Source organism: Rhinatrema bivittatum, chromosome 12 (genome assembly GCF_901001135.1).
Source record: "Rhinatrema bivittatum chromosome 12, aRhiBiv1.1, whole genome shotgun sequence".
NCBI lineage: Eukaryota > Metazoa > Chordata > Amphibia > Gymnophiona > Rhinatrematidae > Rhinatrema > Rhinatrema bivittatum.
This window is the reverse complement of record NC_042626.1, coordinates 16,025,614-16,040,759: the sequence shown is the minus strand read 5'-3', so window position 1 is coordinate 16,040,759 and position 15,146 is coordinate 16,025,614. Positions and strand designations below refer to the sequence as shown.

The 15,146-nt window shown below is 49.1% G+C and overlaps 1 protein-coding gene across 8 annotated transcripts in view; it reads right to left on the bottom strand.

Moving 5' to 3' along the window:
* Positions 1 to 2,330: 2,330 nt before the first annotated feature.
* TNNT2 (troponin T2, cardiac type) overlaps positions 2,331 to 15,146 on the bottom strand; it is a 30,892-nt gene continuing 18,076 nt past the window's right edge. For all 8 annotated transcript variants that reach the window (XM_029572212.1, XM_029572214.1, XM_029572217.1 and 5 more), the window contains 8 exons: positions 14,870 to 14,986; positions 14,680 to 14,757; positions 12,878 to 12,991; positions 12,684 to 12,793; positions 9,415 to 9,505; positions 6,117 to 6,157; positions 3,736 to 3,741; positions 2,331 to 2,714 (listed from right to left, as the gene is read on the bottom strand). In XM_029572212.1, coding sequence (XP_029428072.1) covers positions 2,663 to 2,714; positions 3,736 to 3,741; positions 6,117 to 6,157; positions 9,415 to 9,505; positions 12,684 to 12,793; positions 12,878 to 12,991; positions 14,680 to 14,757; positions 14,870 to 14,986 — 609 coding nt within the window. In that variant the 3' untranslated portion in view covers positions 2,331 to 2,662. The remainder of the gene's footprint in view (positions 2,715 to 3,735; positions 3,742 to 6,116; positions 6,158 to 9,414; positions 9,506 to 12,683; positions 12,794 to 12,877; positions 12,992 to 14,679; positions 14,758 to 14,869; positions 14,987 to 15,146) is intronic.

The window sequence follows — 15,146 nt, the reverse complement described above, 5'->3', positions numbered from 1 at the left end:
AAGCTGAGCGTTAAAACTGCGCACTCAAATCCGGCCCACAATTTCTTCATGCACAAGCTGAATTTTTTTTGTAACTCCTGTCGCAATAAGCTAATGGTATGCTAGCATTTCAGCAGTTAAAAAACCCTCACAGATCAGAAAATGTGTGAAGAAATGCTTAGCGCACTTGAAAGCATGGTTTATGCACAGAAAATGCGGTTTATGTGCCCAAATCATGTTTCCTGTGCATAAAACATGATTTCTGTGAACAAAATTTGTTTTCAGTGTAAAAGACATTTTTTGTGCAATAAATCATATTTTACATGTGGAAAACCTGCTCTGTATACAAAAAACCCCCTGACTAGAGGTCCCTGCACCAGAACTCCAGCTTACACTATCAGCCCCGGAACCCTTACTCCACCTCAAACTAAGAGTTAAGTTTCCAGCACTAAGAAAACATGAGGTACGCAGGAGGGGGGAGGGGGAGGGCCAATAGTTAATGCCTTGAATGAATGAATTTATCAATCGCCTCACACTAAAAAGACCGAACCGATGTGTGGGATAAAACATACATAAAATAATAATTTACATAAAAAATTAAATGACAAACATAAAAACATTGTTCTAACAAATACAATACAGGAGTATTGAAACAGTTAAATTATTATGGAATCATCCATATCAAATGCCTGGTCATCTAGCGAGGCTGTGGCGGGTTAGGAAAACCGACAAGTTTCCCTAACCTGACTGCCGTCAAGATTTTGGTTTTCCCATGCTGCTTCCTGTGGTTCCTTCTCCTTAGTATCGTGACTTCCAAAACGCGCATCCAATCACGGGCCAACCTGTGCTCTGGCTGAGCGCACGATATTGCATCGGCCCCGTTGTTGTACACACAGGGCTCCTTGCCGCGCTGGTAGTAAGGTTTGTGCACAAAACTTCTGCGCACAGCTATGGATAAAACTATGCATTTTGCAGAGCCCCCCCCCCCTTATTACGTGGGCCCCTCTGCATGCCGCTGCTAATGAAGGGGCAGAGAGTGGGTATGGGCTGGGGGGAGGAGGGGTGTGCACTCCCATGGATTGATGGCATGTGACTGCACAGTGAGTTCCAGCTCACACCTCATTAGTGAAATCTAACTGTGCTCACTCAGCATGGAGAACATGGAATGGTAGGCGAAAGGTGGGGTTTTTTTTTTTTTCCCTGTAGCTGTTGTCATCAGATGGTGGAGCTAACTTCAACCGACAATGACTGGGATCAGATAGAAACAGAACACACCCTGAGCTTCAGCTTTCATTCCCACTCTGCAGTATCAATAAACGGTCAGTTTTGCTCAGTAAATTGGGACGATATGAGCTGGCAGAGCAGAGAAGTAGCCCAGAGCAGCAGATTGCAAACCGGGGAAGCCACGGTTCAAATCCTATTGACGCACCTGCGTCCTTAGGTACAAGCTTAGGGGCTTATTCTCTAAGCAAATTTTCTCGTAGAAAGAGAATGGGAAAAAGCCTTAGTAGATCTGGTCCTTCAATAGTAAACAGTCTAAGGATAGGGAAGCACCTGAATGTGATCTGCTTTGGGTTACAAAAGGCAAAATATAAATTTGAATTAAAAAAAAAAAGCCACATAGGCCTGCCACGGTCTCAATATGGCACAGTGGCTTTTCTCACTAGAGGGGGGGTCACCTTATGCTAAATTCTTGTGGAGTCTTGTGGCTGATGTATTAGGAAACCGGAGACCATGTTTACCCTCCCATTTTCAGCCCCTTCCTCGCCCTCCCATAATGGATACCCGGGCTGGCTGGGAAGAGAGATGCGTGGTCTGGGATTATTTAACCTTCCAACCCCGTTCTAACTCTCTCCCTGAGGGCTGGGCGCATCCCTCACTGCCCCCCTCCCCTCGCCCGAGCCCTGCCGGCGCCACCGGACAGGAGACCTGAAAAATAACTCTGCCGTGCCGCGGCCTGCAGCCCATCACAGCGGCGCGGCGGCAAACCGCTCGGCAGCACCCGAAAATAAGAGGCCCCCGCCAGCATCGAATGCTAACACCAGAGGCTCCGCGCAGAGCCAATGGAGGCTGCATGTAAATCCCCCCCCCCCCGACAGGCCCCCAAGCCCCTACAGTTATCGAGGGGACACCCCCCATTCCCCCAATCCACATACTTTGGACAAATAGGTTACAAATCACTAATCTCATTTCCCAGGAATTTAGCAGCAAAATCAAGCCCGGGAAAAATCCTCAGATTCAGACCCTGTGGGCTACGACTACAACCAGCGCTATATTCATTTATTACTACAACACTGCTCCCTTACTTCTGTGCAGATGGAACACTTTGGTGGCAGATAAATAAAAAGGTAAAAATTGCAAACTCTTTTATTTGAATTTTTTTTTTCTGCCTGCTTTCAGGAGATGTACATGGAAGAGAAGAAGATTCAAAGTAATTCTGTGCGCGCTGACTACAGAGCCAGCTCTTGGGATCCGGGGGCCTGTACTGGTCCGCTTGATCCGTTTCCGTGCCTGCACTAGAGAAGTTTAGTCATAGGTGAGTGAGGCTGGGCACCCCTGAGCTTGCTTTACGAGTGGCACAGGAATATGGGGGGACTCTCGTGTGAGCCCTGGGAGCCCCAGGAGCCTGATGGGGACGGTCTCCGGCCTTCTTTCTTCGCCGTGGGCCGCGCTCAGTGATGATTTACTTCCACCGACCTCCGACCTTGCCCTTCCCACTATGGGCAGCCTTGGCACTGAAAGAAAGGACAGACAGGTAGGTATTCAAAGGGATTTCTGGACTTGCACTCAGGGCTGCAGGGGGTATCAAGGTCACTTGTACCAGAGACAGACTCATAGAGAGAGGACCCCTGGCCCGTGTACTTGTTGTCTAGGGGAATCTCTGCCATGGTTTCTAGCCATGCTTGCTGCTGATAAGGGGTCACAGGAGGCTTCAGGATTTGCAAATTGCTCAGATCAGCAGGAACTGGCTGAGCTGGTCCTGATTTTGCACTCCCATTGCTTGGAAAAATTGGAAATCCATAGATGCAAAGTCTGCAGGATCCCTGGGCTTCTGCATTTCACTGAAATACCTCTCAGTCTCTCCCTCCTACCAAGAGCATCGCCCTCCTAACCGCATCATTCGTCTCCACGGCCTTCAGTGGCATCGCCCTTATAAGCGTCAGAAACTTCCTGGCACGGCTCTTCAAAGTTACCAAGCTCACTCACCGGTGACTCAGTAGGCGGCGAAGTACAGACTGGGGAGATTCACCAGGAAACTCTCTGACTTCCATTTACCCTCTCCTGAGGACACCTCATCCACCAAGCTGGGAGCACTGCTCCCGTCCATGCCTCTAAAGTCATGCAAGAAGTGGTGCAGTGTCCATGAAAAGCCGAAGCTGCAGGCATCCTGCTGGCTGGTCAGGATGGGGTGGTGACCCTGCCTGTGGCTGGTGATGGAGGCACTCCTCCATACAGAGAAGACCGGAGTCAGATATACACTTATCGGCCACAGCCAGTGAATGTGTCACAGCAAAGACCACATCTAGGAAAACAGGTTAAACCCCTCAGACATGCCCCTCACCGAGCCACTGAAACAGGCAGGCCTAATGGCAGCAGCGACCTAGAGTTTTCTAACTGAGGTGCTCTGTGCGATCACCACAGGTCTCTTGAACTGGCAGAATGCCATCCTAAATTTTCAGGAGCTCCTGAGCTCTGCCTTACCATTGTTCCTCTTATTACAAAATGAAGCAACGACTTAGGACAAGAGATTCTCACCTTTTGCTGGAACCATGGGAGAGATGGGAGGAAAAAAACAGACACAGGGGAAACAAATTAATTTTCATCAATATCACAAGATGCCCACAAGCAGTTCACTGCTGTTTTGCATTTTGCAGCTTTGGGTGCCTTTGCGACTGTGATTTTAGGATTAGAATACAAATATTCTGTGCACCGTCTGAGAAAAGTGCGGCTGAACCTGGCAAGCAGATTAGACCCAACAGGACCGAGTGGAGTTAGATCAGTGATGGTTCTGGGGCCTGCGGGGGAGGTTCTGATCTGGCCAGCGGCGGCGGGGATGGCTCTCAATCCACGGCACTCAGAGCACGGCCTTCCACCTGGAAGCTACATCCGCAGGCCAGAAGCAAGGTTGCCCTCAGGGCAGTTGTCCAGATCCCCAGCACCAGGAAGGGCACCCTTGGTGTCGCCGAGTGGTCACAGAGCCAGAGCTTCAGGGCACCTGGCACTGGTTGGGCCCATTCCTTCCTTTCAGCTCTGGGCCCCAGGGTGTCTATCTCTGGCCCTGCTTGGCCTCTCACACCTCAGCTCCTCAGGCTGGAAGTCCAGCGTGCTCTTCCCCTCCCCTCCCCTAGAGTCCAACGATCTGCTCACCCCTGAGCTACACAATCAGCTTTGAGATTTTGGGGGTCACAGCAAATTGATTACTTGTCTTTCTACCTGTATTTCTTTTTATCTTTTTCTGAAGTTAGAGTTTTATAAAGGAAGCTGTGACCCACCCCTTAGGGGCAGCTGATAGATTTGGCAATGATTCTTCATGGACTGGTACTTCTGGATTTGGTGAAGCAGAGACAATATGGAAAATATTTACTGAGGAAAGGACCGAGGGAATTGGAAGAAACAGATCTGAATTCCACAATAAAATGCTGTTACCGTGCTGTATTTTATAACACAGAGGAATTTCAATGGAAAAGTGCAAGGCTGGACTGAGCTGGGGACTCTGTGCCCGGCTACGTAGGGGACCTGGGTTCCAGCCACGGCCAGGGCTTTGCTCCCCGGGACAGCCGCTCTGGAAAGGGCGTCTCAGCCCTCGCTCAATACTGACACCTAGTGGCCAGACTTAGGGTCCACAGCGGATGCGACCCCTGGCCGTGACGGAGCCCTCCCCACCGGGTCACTGCGAATGAAGGCTCACGGCGCCCAAAAAAGAAGCCAGGCTCGGAGGAAACTGCAGGGCCACAAAAAAAAAACCACAAGTGCAATAAATGCAAATTTTATGAAACTATCTGAAGGTGACAGGGGGACATTTCAATATCATGAAATGAACAGCGGGCTAATGGCAAGAAATTTGCATTTCTGCGTGAGGGCTCGTTTCCAGTAAAGCTGTGCAAATTATCCAACAACACTTTAGTGCGGCGGGAAGGGTGCAAACATGGCAGTGCCCTCTGCCCAGCTCCTTTCCCTCCCTCTCAGATGCCCTTCATGACATGTTTTGTGTTTCAGTGCAGTAAATAACAAAGGGACTTGATCTAACTGAGTAATGCGACATTGCCTGCTGGGTGAGGCCTGGATGCGCGGGTGCCGACTTTCACAGCGGGGCGTGCGCAGAGCCACAAGAAGGCCACAGCAAAGGGCGACTCCATGCTCCATGCCAACAGGGACAGGCAGATCCGGGCTTGGTTTTACTCCACTGCACGCAAGGAGATGTAATTCTGATTTCCCTAACAAAACCCAGAGACTACGTTTCCCTACATGCAGTGGAATAAAACCAGGACCGGATGAGACTGTCCCTTTTTTGGCCTGGAGCTGTGTGGTCCCGTGTTCAAAGGAGGTTGATGAGTCAAAAAATGTAGTATTAGGAAGTAAGGGAGGGGTTCAAGCCCCAAAACTGAGAGCTCTGGAATCCCCTCTCCCCCCCCCAACACCAAGAATTAAGGGTGGGGGTTAGTAGGTGAGATGTTAGGAGCTTCAGGAGAGCAGGAAGGAGGCAGGAGCAGGACCCCTCAGACACTTGGGCTTCCATTCTGCCAAATTCAGGGAGGCGCACGATATTATGTACAGGTTTCTCTCTCCACAGGAGAGGAGAAATTCACGCTGGCCTGAATTTTTTGTTTTCCTCCCACAGACTGACTGTCCTCAGTTTGGCCTTTTGCATACGTCAAGAATTGTGCAGAATGGAGGTCAAGGAGCATACAGAACCCTAACCGTGCGCACCTCCAAAAGGGAAGGAAGTGAAGGTCTCAGATCAGGAGTTCTCAGCTCTAGTCCACAGCCAGTTTGGGTTTCAGGACAGAGCCAGGTTGCTGTATGCAAATATATCATGCATATTTATTATGGCTACCCTGAAAACCAGATTGGGTGGAGCATGAGGACTGGGCTGACCAGGAAAAAGGGCCGTGACCAAAGGCAGCCTGAATACTTACAGCTTCTGGTGATCACTGACTCGGTTTCGGAGAACATTGATCTGGAAGGAAAGCACAAAGCAATATAAATAAGGTTGAGTAGTACCACATTATTATGGCCTAAACAGTGACCCGGCGCACTGGTGGTGCTGCAGGTTTTCGTGATCCCATGCGGCTTGTGTTCGTACAACATAGTGCACCGTTTTGTAACGTGTGCATGTGACATGCATAGGACACGCTTCTAAAGACCTTTTGCCACTGGCTGAAGCAAACGAAGTCGGCCAGGGAAACAGGAGCTCCCCAGTGTACGGTTAGGCTCCGGTGACACCATGGGACTGGAGTTTCCTTGACTTGTCCGGATACAGAATATTCCAAGGTTTCTTTTATAGTTCTTAAGCATGGAAATCAGATTATTTCAGCTCACATTTCCAAATCTGTTTTTCAGGGAGAATAAGTCCATGCCCAGAGAGCTTACAATGGAAGTGGGTGTGTGAGGCAACAGAGATAAAGTGACTTATGTACCTGTTTTTTCCAGGTTGGAAACCTATTGCTGTAGCCATTAGGCCACCCCTACAGCAAGATCATAGGCCCTGCTCAGTCTCAATTCTATGGCTCTTTTGTTCGTGTCCCCGTTTTCTTGAATTCTTAATACCAATTTTTTTTTCCCTTCACCTCCACCGAGAGGGTGGATCATGCGCCCAGCGCCCCTTATAGGAAGGAAAGTTTCCTTACGTTGCGCCCTTCACCCTTGTATCGTGAACCTTTGCTCTAGAACTCCTCCCAGTGAATTTGGACTGCAGAGAATGTGCTGCGTGCACCATGGCATTAACGACATCATACCTGTATATTGTTTAATCGTTACTAATTTATCTCTCTCTTCCTCCTCATCCCAGTTTTACTACCCTTGTTAAATGTAACTGCACCTTCGGGCACCACTGTTCCAGTTTGATGTATTTACTGCACTCCTGTTCTATGTAAACCAGCAAGATATGTTCTCATGATTGCCGGTATATAAAAACCTTAAATAAAATAAATAAATAAATAAATACCGGGGAATGGACATTTAAAACAAGGCTAGCAGTGCTGGCAGGCAGGGATGTGCTTTTCTTGGAAACTAGAGTTCCTGTTTCATTTCTTTTCATTTTGAAAACAACAAAAAAACAAAATTCGGTTTCCTTTTTGTTGTTTGTTTCAATAATAGCTCCTTGCTCGAGTTGCTGGTGCCATTTTGAAAAATAGCGGTAGTGGGATAGCGGTTACTGGGGATCATTCCTACTCCAAATGGGAAGGTGTGTGTGTGTGTGTGTGTGTGGGGGGGGGGGGGGGGGGTCAGAGGGCTAGGGGAGAGGTGGAGACAGGGCCAGTGCATGGGTATTAGACGCCCTAGGCAAACCTTCTGCCTTGTTCCTGTCCCCTTCCCCCCACCCCACCCCAGCTCCGTCCCCAACCTTGTTCACGCAGACAGTGCCCCTCTCTTACACACTCTTAGGTTCCTTGTCTCATTCACACACGCACCCTTCCACAGGCTCCCTCTCTCTCACTAACACACATTGCTCTTTCGTTCACGCACAATCCCTCTCACTCACACACACAGGCCCTGCTCGTGGCCCGCCAAGACTCTGCTTCTCTTGGCCGCGAGCAGGATGGGTGATGCTCATGGCCCGCGGAGACTCTACTCCTCTCAGCTGTGAGATGGGCTCTCTGCTGCCCCCTAATGGTTGGCGCCCTAGGCGACCGCCTAGTTTGCCTATTGGGAAGCACCAGCCCTGGCTGGAGAGGGACCTGGGAATTAAAAAAATAATAATTTAATTGGCAGGAGGAGGGCGTGGAACTCCCAACCCAATGAAACCAGCAACCTCCCCCCCCCCCCCAAAAAAAACAAACAAACCCCAACAAACGTGCATTACCTGCCCCTAATGACAAGTGTGGGATTGAAGGACCCTGGACTCCAAATATTTCAGCTATCAGGACAAAACCTGGGTCACAAGCCGGCTGTGCCCAGTCTCACGTTAGGAAAGTCCAGACTTTGCTGATGGAAGACGTTCCTTTTACCCTCCGGCTTTCAGATGCCACTGAGCTTCTGGGACTGCAGAAATTTGGAAGTTTGCTCGCTTGGCTGCCCTTGAAATCTGAGGAGGTGAATGATGGGCTCTGAGGGCGACTGCAGTCCTGTGATGGTTGTCCTATGAGACCAGGACCCCACTCCCCCCCCCCCCCCCCCTCCCGGACTATATATTACCCTATTTGCCCTTACTTTCAGCCAGCTTTGGCTCTACCGGGTATTACGTTGAAATTGGTCAAAAGAATATTAGGAAACAGGGTATGACTCTTTGTGTCCTGGGGTGGTTGAACTCCATTGCTTTCCGGGATTTATATTCCAGTCTAGCCCTACCGAAATGACTAATCCGTCTCTTGCACAGGCGAGGTACTTTCAGCCATCCACTCTTTGCCAAGCTCACGGATTCACTGAAGCACGAAACCTCACACACACACGCAATGCAGCAAATCATCTCATCTAGTACTGAGGGTCAGAATTTGGTGGGAGTTAGAAACATCGAGCGAGAAGATGCATTAATGGATCAACACAATGTAGAACGCAGAAAGGCGTGTGATGGCATGCACGTGGACTGCACACCGGATGCCACGCTGTGTGGTAAGACCGGGCCGCCAGACCCCTGCTCTCTTTCCCCCATCCCACCTGATGCAACAATCCTGGACATCGCGGTGAACCTCATTTGGTTTCTGTAAACTCGACCCCGTGAACTGAACCCTAACAGGCCACAGTGATGCTCGATAGTCTGACTGACAACAAACAAACTGCTGCTGAGAAGAGCCTGCTGGCAGAGGGAGCAGCAGTCAAACCCACGACAGAGGTGAAAAGTGCCTGGCAGAGACATACAGCACAGGGGTAAAGGCTTGCAAACCAGTTGTGGAGGGCAGTAACTGGAGCAGGGAGGGAAGGAAGCAGTGGGATTTGTTTGCTCATCCACTCAAAGCGCCAGAAAACCAGAGAGAAGGAAGAGTGAATCTGGGCAGCCAGGATGGGCGAGTTGCTCTTTATCTGCCGCCATTTACCGTGTCACTGTGTGGTACTTCCTGGGGCCAGTGGCTGTAAGGCTGCATCATGGAGCTCTTTTCCCCTCATCAGTCACAAAAAGGGAGGAATGTTACCTGTGCTATATAAGCTCCTGCTTGTATCTTTCAAGAGAGCAGTCAGTGCTCCGGCTTTGAGGAGCAGGAGAGTCCCTGTGGCCTCAGGGGAGACAGCACGGGGCAGAAGATTCAGAAGCTGCAGAGACAGAGAGCTGAAGACACGTACCTCATATTTTTGTTGTTTGAATTTATCTTGAAGGTCAAACTTCTCGGCTTCCAGCTCATATATCCACTGCCAGAGCTCTTTTGCTTTATCCCTGCAGGGTCGCATCAAGGAAGAATGAGCATCATTAGATCATCACCCATCAGCCTTCGCACTGCAAGCCCGACTCCAGATCCCTGCGAGGTAGAAGTCCAGTCCTGGGCTCCAACTCCCAGCCCCGTGCAGTCCTGCTTTAAAAGGACCTACCCGCAGGCTGATGAGAGCTGGAAAACCAGAAGTCAACGATCATCTCGCAATGACATGGACTCGGGTTGGCTCATCCCTGCTGTTAGACCTAGGAAGAGAAGTTCTCAAAAACATTTCTGAGGGTAGGACAGTGTTGTCCCCCTGGAAATATTTATTTTCAGTTTGCCTGCAGGCATGTCCTGTTTGTGTGCAAGCTTACTGCACTGAGCGGAGATGTTTCTGGAGCTGGGGATGAGGTCGATACGCACATCATTTTGGATTTGTAAAAAAAAATATGCGTATGCATTGCCCCCAAAACATGTCTGTGTTCATCTTATCAGGTATAACGTGTGCGGGCTGATTTGGTGGAATAATTTGGAAAGCAGACTAATGCACATAAGTTCGCTTAGACAAGCTGGGTAACCTAGGCAGCTATTCACCAGCTACCTTATGTACGGTGTTACTAAATTACCTCCACGATGGGCCTCCAACCCTTAATGTGGCAGAAGAGGTGGGGAGAAGGGGTATGGAAGTCATTCCTTGACCGCCTCTACGGGTTCCTCCTAATTAATGTTCATATATTGGCACATATGTAAATGAGGAGAACAGGCAGTGTGGGAAACATTACCCTATAAATGACTAAATGGAGCAATGTCACCACCTTGTTAGTCCACTTATCACCGTCAAACTCAAAGGTCAACCACTAAGCTGTGGGTGAATCCTCTCTCTTGGACTCGCCTCATGCACTTCTGAAGAGCGTTCAGATGTCTTCGTCCATCCATTTAGTGCCGATTGCACCCAAAACGCTGTTGTCCAGGCCTAGCAGTGAATTGTAGCTTGCATTAGCCCAGGACCATCCCTTCCCTAAATCATTTTACAGCTTTGCTCCTACCCTTCACGTGTCCTGAGGAACCTGCCCCATCCTAACTGGAATCTGAAAGCACTGAGTTCAGTTGCATTGCAGCTTCAGGCCCGCTTCTTCCATTAGGAGGAGTAGGCAGTCACCTAGGGTGTCAACATTTTTTCTTTATTGGGGGGGGGGGGGGGGGCAGCAAAAACCATGAGAACTTCCAGATGGTCTCTACTCACTTTTAATACAAGAGAGAAGGGAATGGATGCTGGGTAGATGTGTGGGTCTGGGGGGGACGTGGATACAGAAGAAGCTAAGCGGATGGGAGAGTTGTGGAGAGAGCGAAGAGTTCTGGGCAGGTAGTGGGTGAAGACAGAGCAGAAGCTGGGCACTGCGAAAGGGGGGGCAAAGAGACTGGTGTGACGCAGGGAGAGAAGGGAAGAAAGAGGCTGGTGGGAGGAAGAGAGATGCTGAACAGAAGGAAGGGACAGAGGGCAAAGAGAGGGGGATGAGAAGAGAGTAAGGGCTGGATGCTGAGCAGGACGAGAGGGGGATGCTGTGCCAGAGGTTCTGCTGATAGGCAGGTATGGAAGGAGGAGGGGGCAAGATTGAAGGTTCACCTAGAACGCTTAGTACTCTTGCACCAGCCCTGTGCAACGCTGTCACTGGTTTCCTGCAGTGCCTCATCCAGTTCTCTTGCTTTATTGAATTTTGCATGCCTCAGTTTTTCTTTACGTGAAACAATACTTCCCTTCTCAGTAACTGATATTTTTCTGCAGATCTTCTCAAGTCCCTTCTTGTGCCTGTCTCCGTATAGCCCAAGGTCTGGGATGCCCTGTAAGTGTCTGCATTCCCTGCCTGCCATGTCTGTCTGTTTGTCTAAAATGAATATCAATTGTAGTCGTTGGTCACCAGCGACCCTCAGAAGCTCTCAGTTTCCAAACTCACTTGCTTCAGCTATAGAAGCTTACTGTCTGCCTTCCCCTTGTTCTGTCACTGCCAACTTCTGATCCAGAGCTGGCCATCAATATGAGTGGTGGTGCCATCTTTCAATGCACCCTCATCTGTCCATAGCCTCCTCATCTTAAGGTCATCACCCTCTTTCTTGAACATTGGTCACCTTCAAAATCTTCAACTTTGCTGTGAAATTCTGTATTTCAAAGTCCTCATTCACGATGCAGTGCGTTGGGCAGCTGGATAATAAACCACTTTCATTTCAATGTCCTGGATGCATCCTTCACAAACTGGTTACAATTGGTTTGTGAGGAAACTCACAATTCCTTCTTTTAAATTCAGCATAGAAGGAATACTGAGACGGTAGAGGGAAGGGGTGAAGAGGATTAAGATCATAAGAAATTCCCATGCTGGGTTAGACAAGGGTCCATCAAGCCCAGCATCCTGTTTCCAACAGAGGCCAAACCAGGTCACAAGAACCTGGCAAGTACCCAAACACTAAGAAGATCCCATGCTACTGATGCAATTAATAGCAATGGCTATTAGCTAAGAAAACTTAATTAAAAGCTGTTAATGGACTTCTCCTGCAAGAACTTATCCAAACCTTTTTTGAACCCAGCTACACTAACTGCACTAACCACATCCTCTAGCAACAAATTCCAGAGCTTTATTGTGCGTTGGGTGAAAAAGAATTTTCTCCGATTAGTCTTAAATGTGCTACTTGCTAACTTCATGGAATGCCCCCTGGTCCTTCTATTATCTGAAAGAGTAAATAACCGATTCACATCTACCCGTTCTAGACCTCTCATGATTTTAAACACCTCTACCATATCCCCCCTCAGCCGTCTCTTCTCCAAGCTGAAAAGTCCTAACCGCTTTAGCCTTTCCTCATAGGGGAGCTGTTCCATCCCCTTTATCATTTTGGTTGCCCTTCTCTGTACCTTCTCCATCACAACTATATCTTTTTTGAGATGCGGCGACCAGAATTGTACACAGTATTCAAGGTGCGGTCTCACCATGGAGCGATACAGAGATATTATGACATTTTCCGTTTTATTCACCATTCCCTTCCTAATAATTCCTAACATTCTGTTTGCTTTTTTGACCGTTAAGTACACTGAACTGACGATTTCATAGTGATGCCGAGCTGGAAAGCTGTAGACGTGTTTGTGTGTGTGTGCCTGTTTCTACCTCTCCATGTTAAATGTACAGCGTCGGGCACTGTATGCTAAAGCTCCCTCACCTAAGTTTGTCTTCATTCAGATGGTCGATGTTCAGGGGCTTCCGCCTCTCTGCCAAGATCTTCTTTTTCTTTTCTCGTTCCGTCTGCTTCTTCCCGCTCTTCCTCTCCGTCTGTTGTAGACAAAACATTTCATGTCAGGGCTAAAACAGAGCTGCTGATCCCCAGTTTTGTACATTTCTGGCTCATTAGCTCACCTTCTGTAAATAGCCGCCAAAATGTAGGGACATATTAGAGATGGCTTTCTTCTTCTTAGCATCCTCCTCCGCACGCTTTCTGTCCTCCTCTTCCTCTTTTCGGGCTCTCTCTTCCTGTCATGAACAGAAAATGGCCACCTCCCATGAGGAAAGACTGCTGGGCCGAGGGCGAGCAAATTGTTTGATGGATTCCCTAGACAACAGGGGAGCTCTAGGCTTTCAGGGGAATGAGGTTCAACCCAACGCATTTCCACAAAGAAGCACAGACGCTGAAACGCGTTGGGTTCCATTTTGTTCCCCTCTGTCTTGGTTGTCTTGTCTCAGGAATCACTTGGGTTATTCTAGTGGTATCGGCTACTACTGCACTTGAGTGCTGGCTCCTATTGTAGCAAAGGGCCTCTTGTTGCAGTCGTCACCAGTGATGGTGGATGCAAAATCTGTTCCAGTGAGAAATGGGGGTTTTGGACTGGGAAGCCTAGGGTAGCCAATAGTCCCACACTTGCTGGGATATTCCCTTTATTTTAGTTAAGGACAAGGTCTACTTTTTTCTCATCTCTTTTGCGAAACAGATTCATAGAGTTTAATGCATTTCAACTGCAGAGTTGCTAAGTGACCCAGTTCTGGTTCTTGAACATGCATCCTAATGCATTATGACATTTGTACTCCCACTTGTATCCATATGGCAACAGGACTACAAGTACCAGAATGCATTAGAAGCAAAATTTCAAAAAGCCAGAACTGCCCTAATGTCCCCTGCAGGACTGGCCCTTCCATTAGACAGACTTAAGTGATTGCCTAGAACACAGCAATTTTGGGGTCAGAAACTGGGACCTCACTACAAATGAGCACACAGGGCTCTGATGACTTTGCATCCCTCTGCTTTCTGCTCCAGCCCCTCTCCTCTCAGGCTGTATGCATGGATCAGGAGGGGAGAGGGGTGAGGCTAGAGAGAACAGAATAGAGCAAAGCAAAGAGGAGCCATTCTGCTCCATAATCCAGCCCTCCCCCCATTTCCCCCTTGCCTCCTGGCTTGCAGGATACAGGATTGTTCCGGGAGGGGTGGTGGAGGGGTTATTATGATTGTTGAATTGAATTGGCTTGGCGGCCCGAGGGGTAGCTTATGAACCTGAAAGTTAATTATGTGGGGATAAGGGGAGCGGGTGTAAGGCTGAAGGTTCGCCTAGGGTGCCTAATACCCATGCACCAGCCCTGGGTCACTTGGCAGCTGAGATGGACTTTAAGACATCATACAACGATCCCTAGAAGAGTATTTGAAAGTTGATCACTCTTGGCAGCCCAGTTGTCTGACCAGAGCTGAGATGAGTCAAAGTCCAGTTTTGAATAGAATTGACCATAGTTTTTGGCCTGTTTCTAATATCCAGTGGGAGGTAGAGATAAACACCAGGTAATTTAACATGGAAGCCTGGTCTATTTAAGCAATATTGGTTGACCTACCAGATAATTGCCTACAACTGCAGTTGGGCACCTCAAGCTGAAGGTGAGGTCAAGTGAACAGAAGGGGTAAGGGTAATTATCACCCAGCCGCACCCCCTGGCTTAGTTATGAGGTTGATGCCTACCAAGTTGTGCACAAAACAGACCCAAATGGAGACCCAAGTATCGCCAAGGGGATATTCACTCAGAGAGAACAAAACTAAAGAGACATGGATCATGTCTGACAGCTGGGATATATCCTTGGCTTGCTCAGTGTAGGCAGGGGCAATTGGGCCAACTGGTCCCTATCTGAATTCCTCTAATACACTGCATGCCCAGTCTATAGCCAGGTCATAGGAGGGCACTCACAGCTACTCGGGCTTGACGTTCCTTCTCCCTCTCGGTGCGAATCCTCAGCTGTTCTGCCCTCTCCGACCGCCGTGCCTCCTGTGGGGGGGGGGGGGGGGGGTAGAAACAAAAACAGCGCACAGAGCTATTTAGTCACATGGGGAGAGGAATACACCTGGAGCATGGCACACAGGAAGACTCTCGGCCTTACAATCCTGTCTTTGAGCGCGATCAGCTCCTCCTCCTCTTTCTTGCGATTCTCAAAGTGGGCTTCGATCAGCGTCTGCAGCTCGTTCAGGTCCTTGCGCATGCGTTTCTGATGAATGTCCTGCGGGGCACCAGACACACACAGCCTCGGTCAGATGCTAGAGCAGGGGTTGGCAAACCACTGGCATGTGTGTCGCCACATTCCTGCCTGCACGCCGCACCTCCCACCCGCACGGTGTCTGTGCCACAAACATTTTCAAAATCCATAGGCCAGCAGGGTT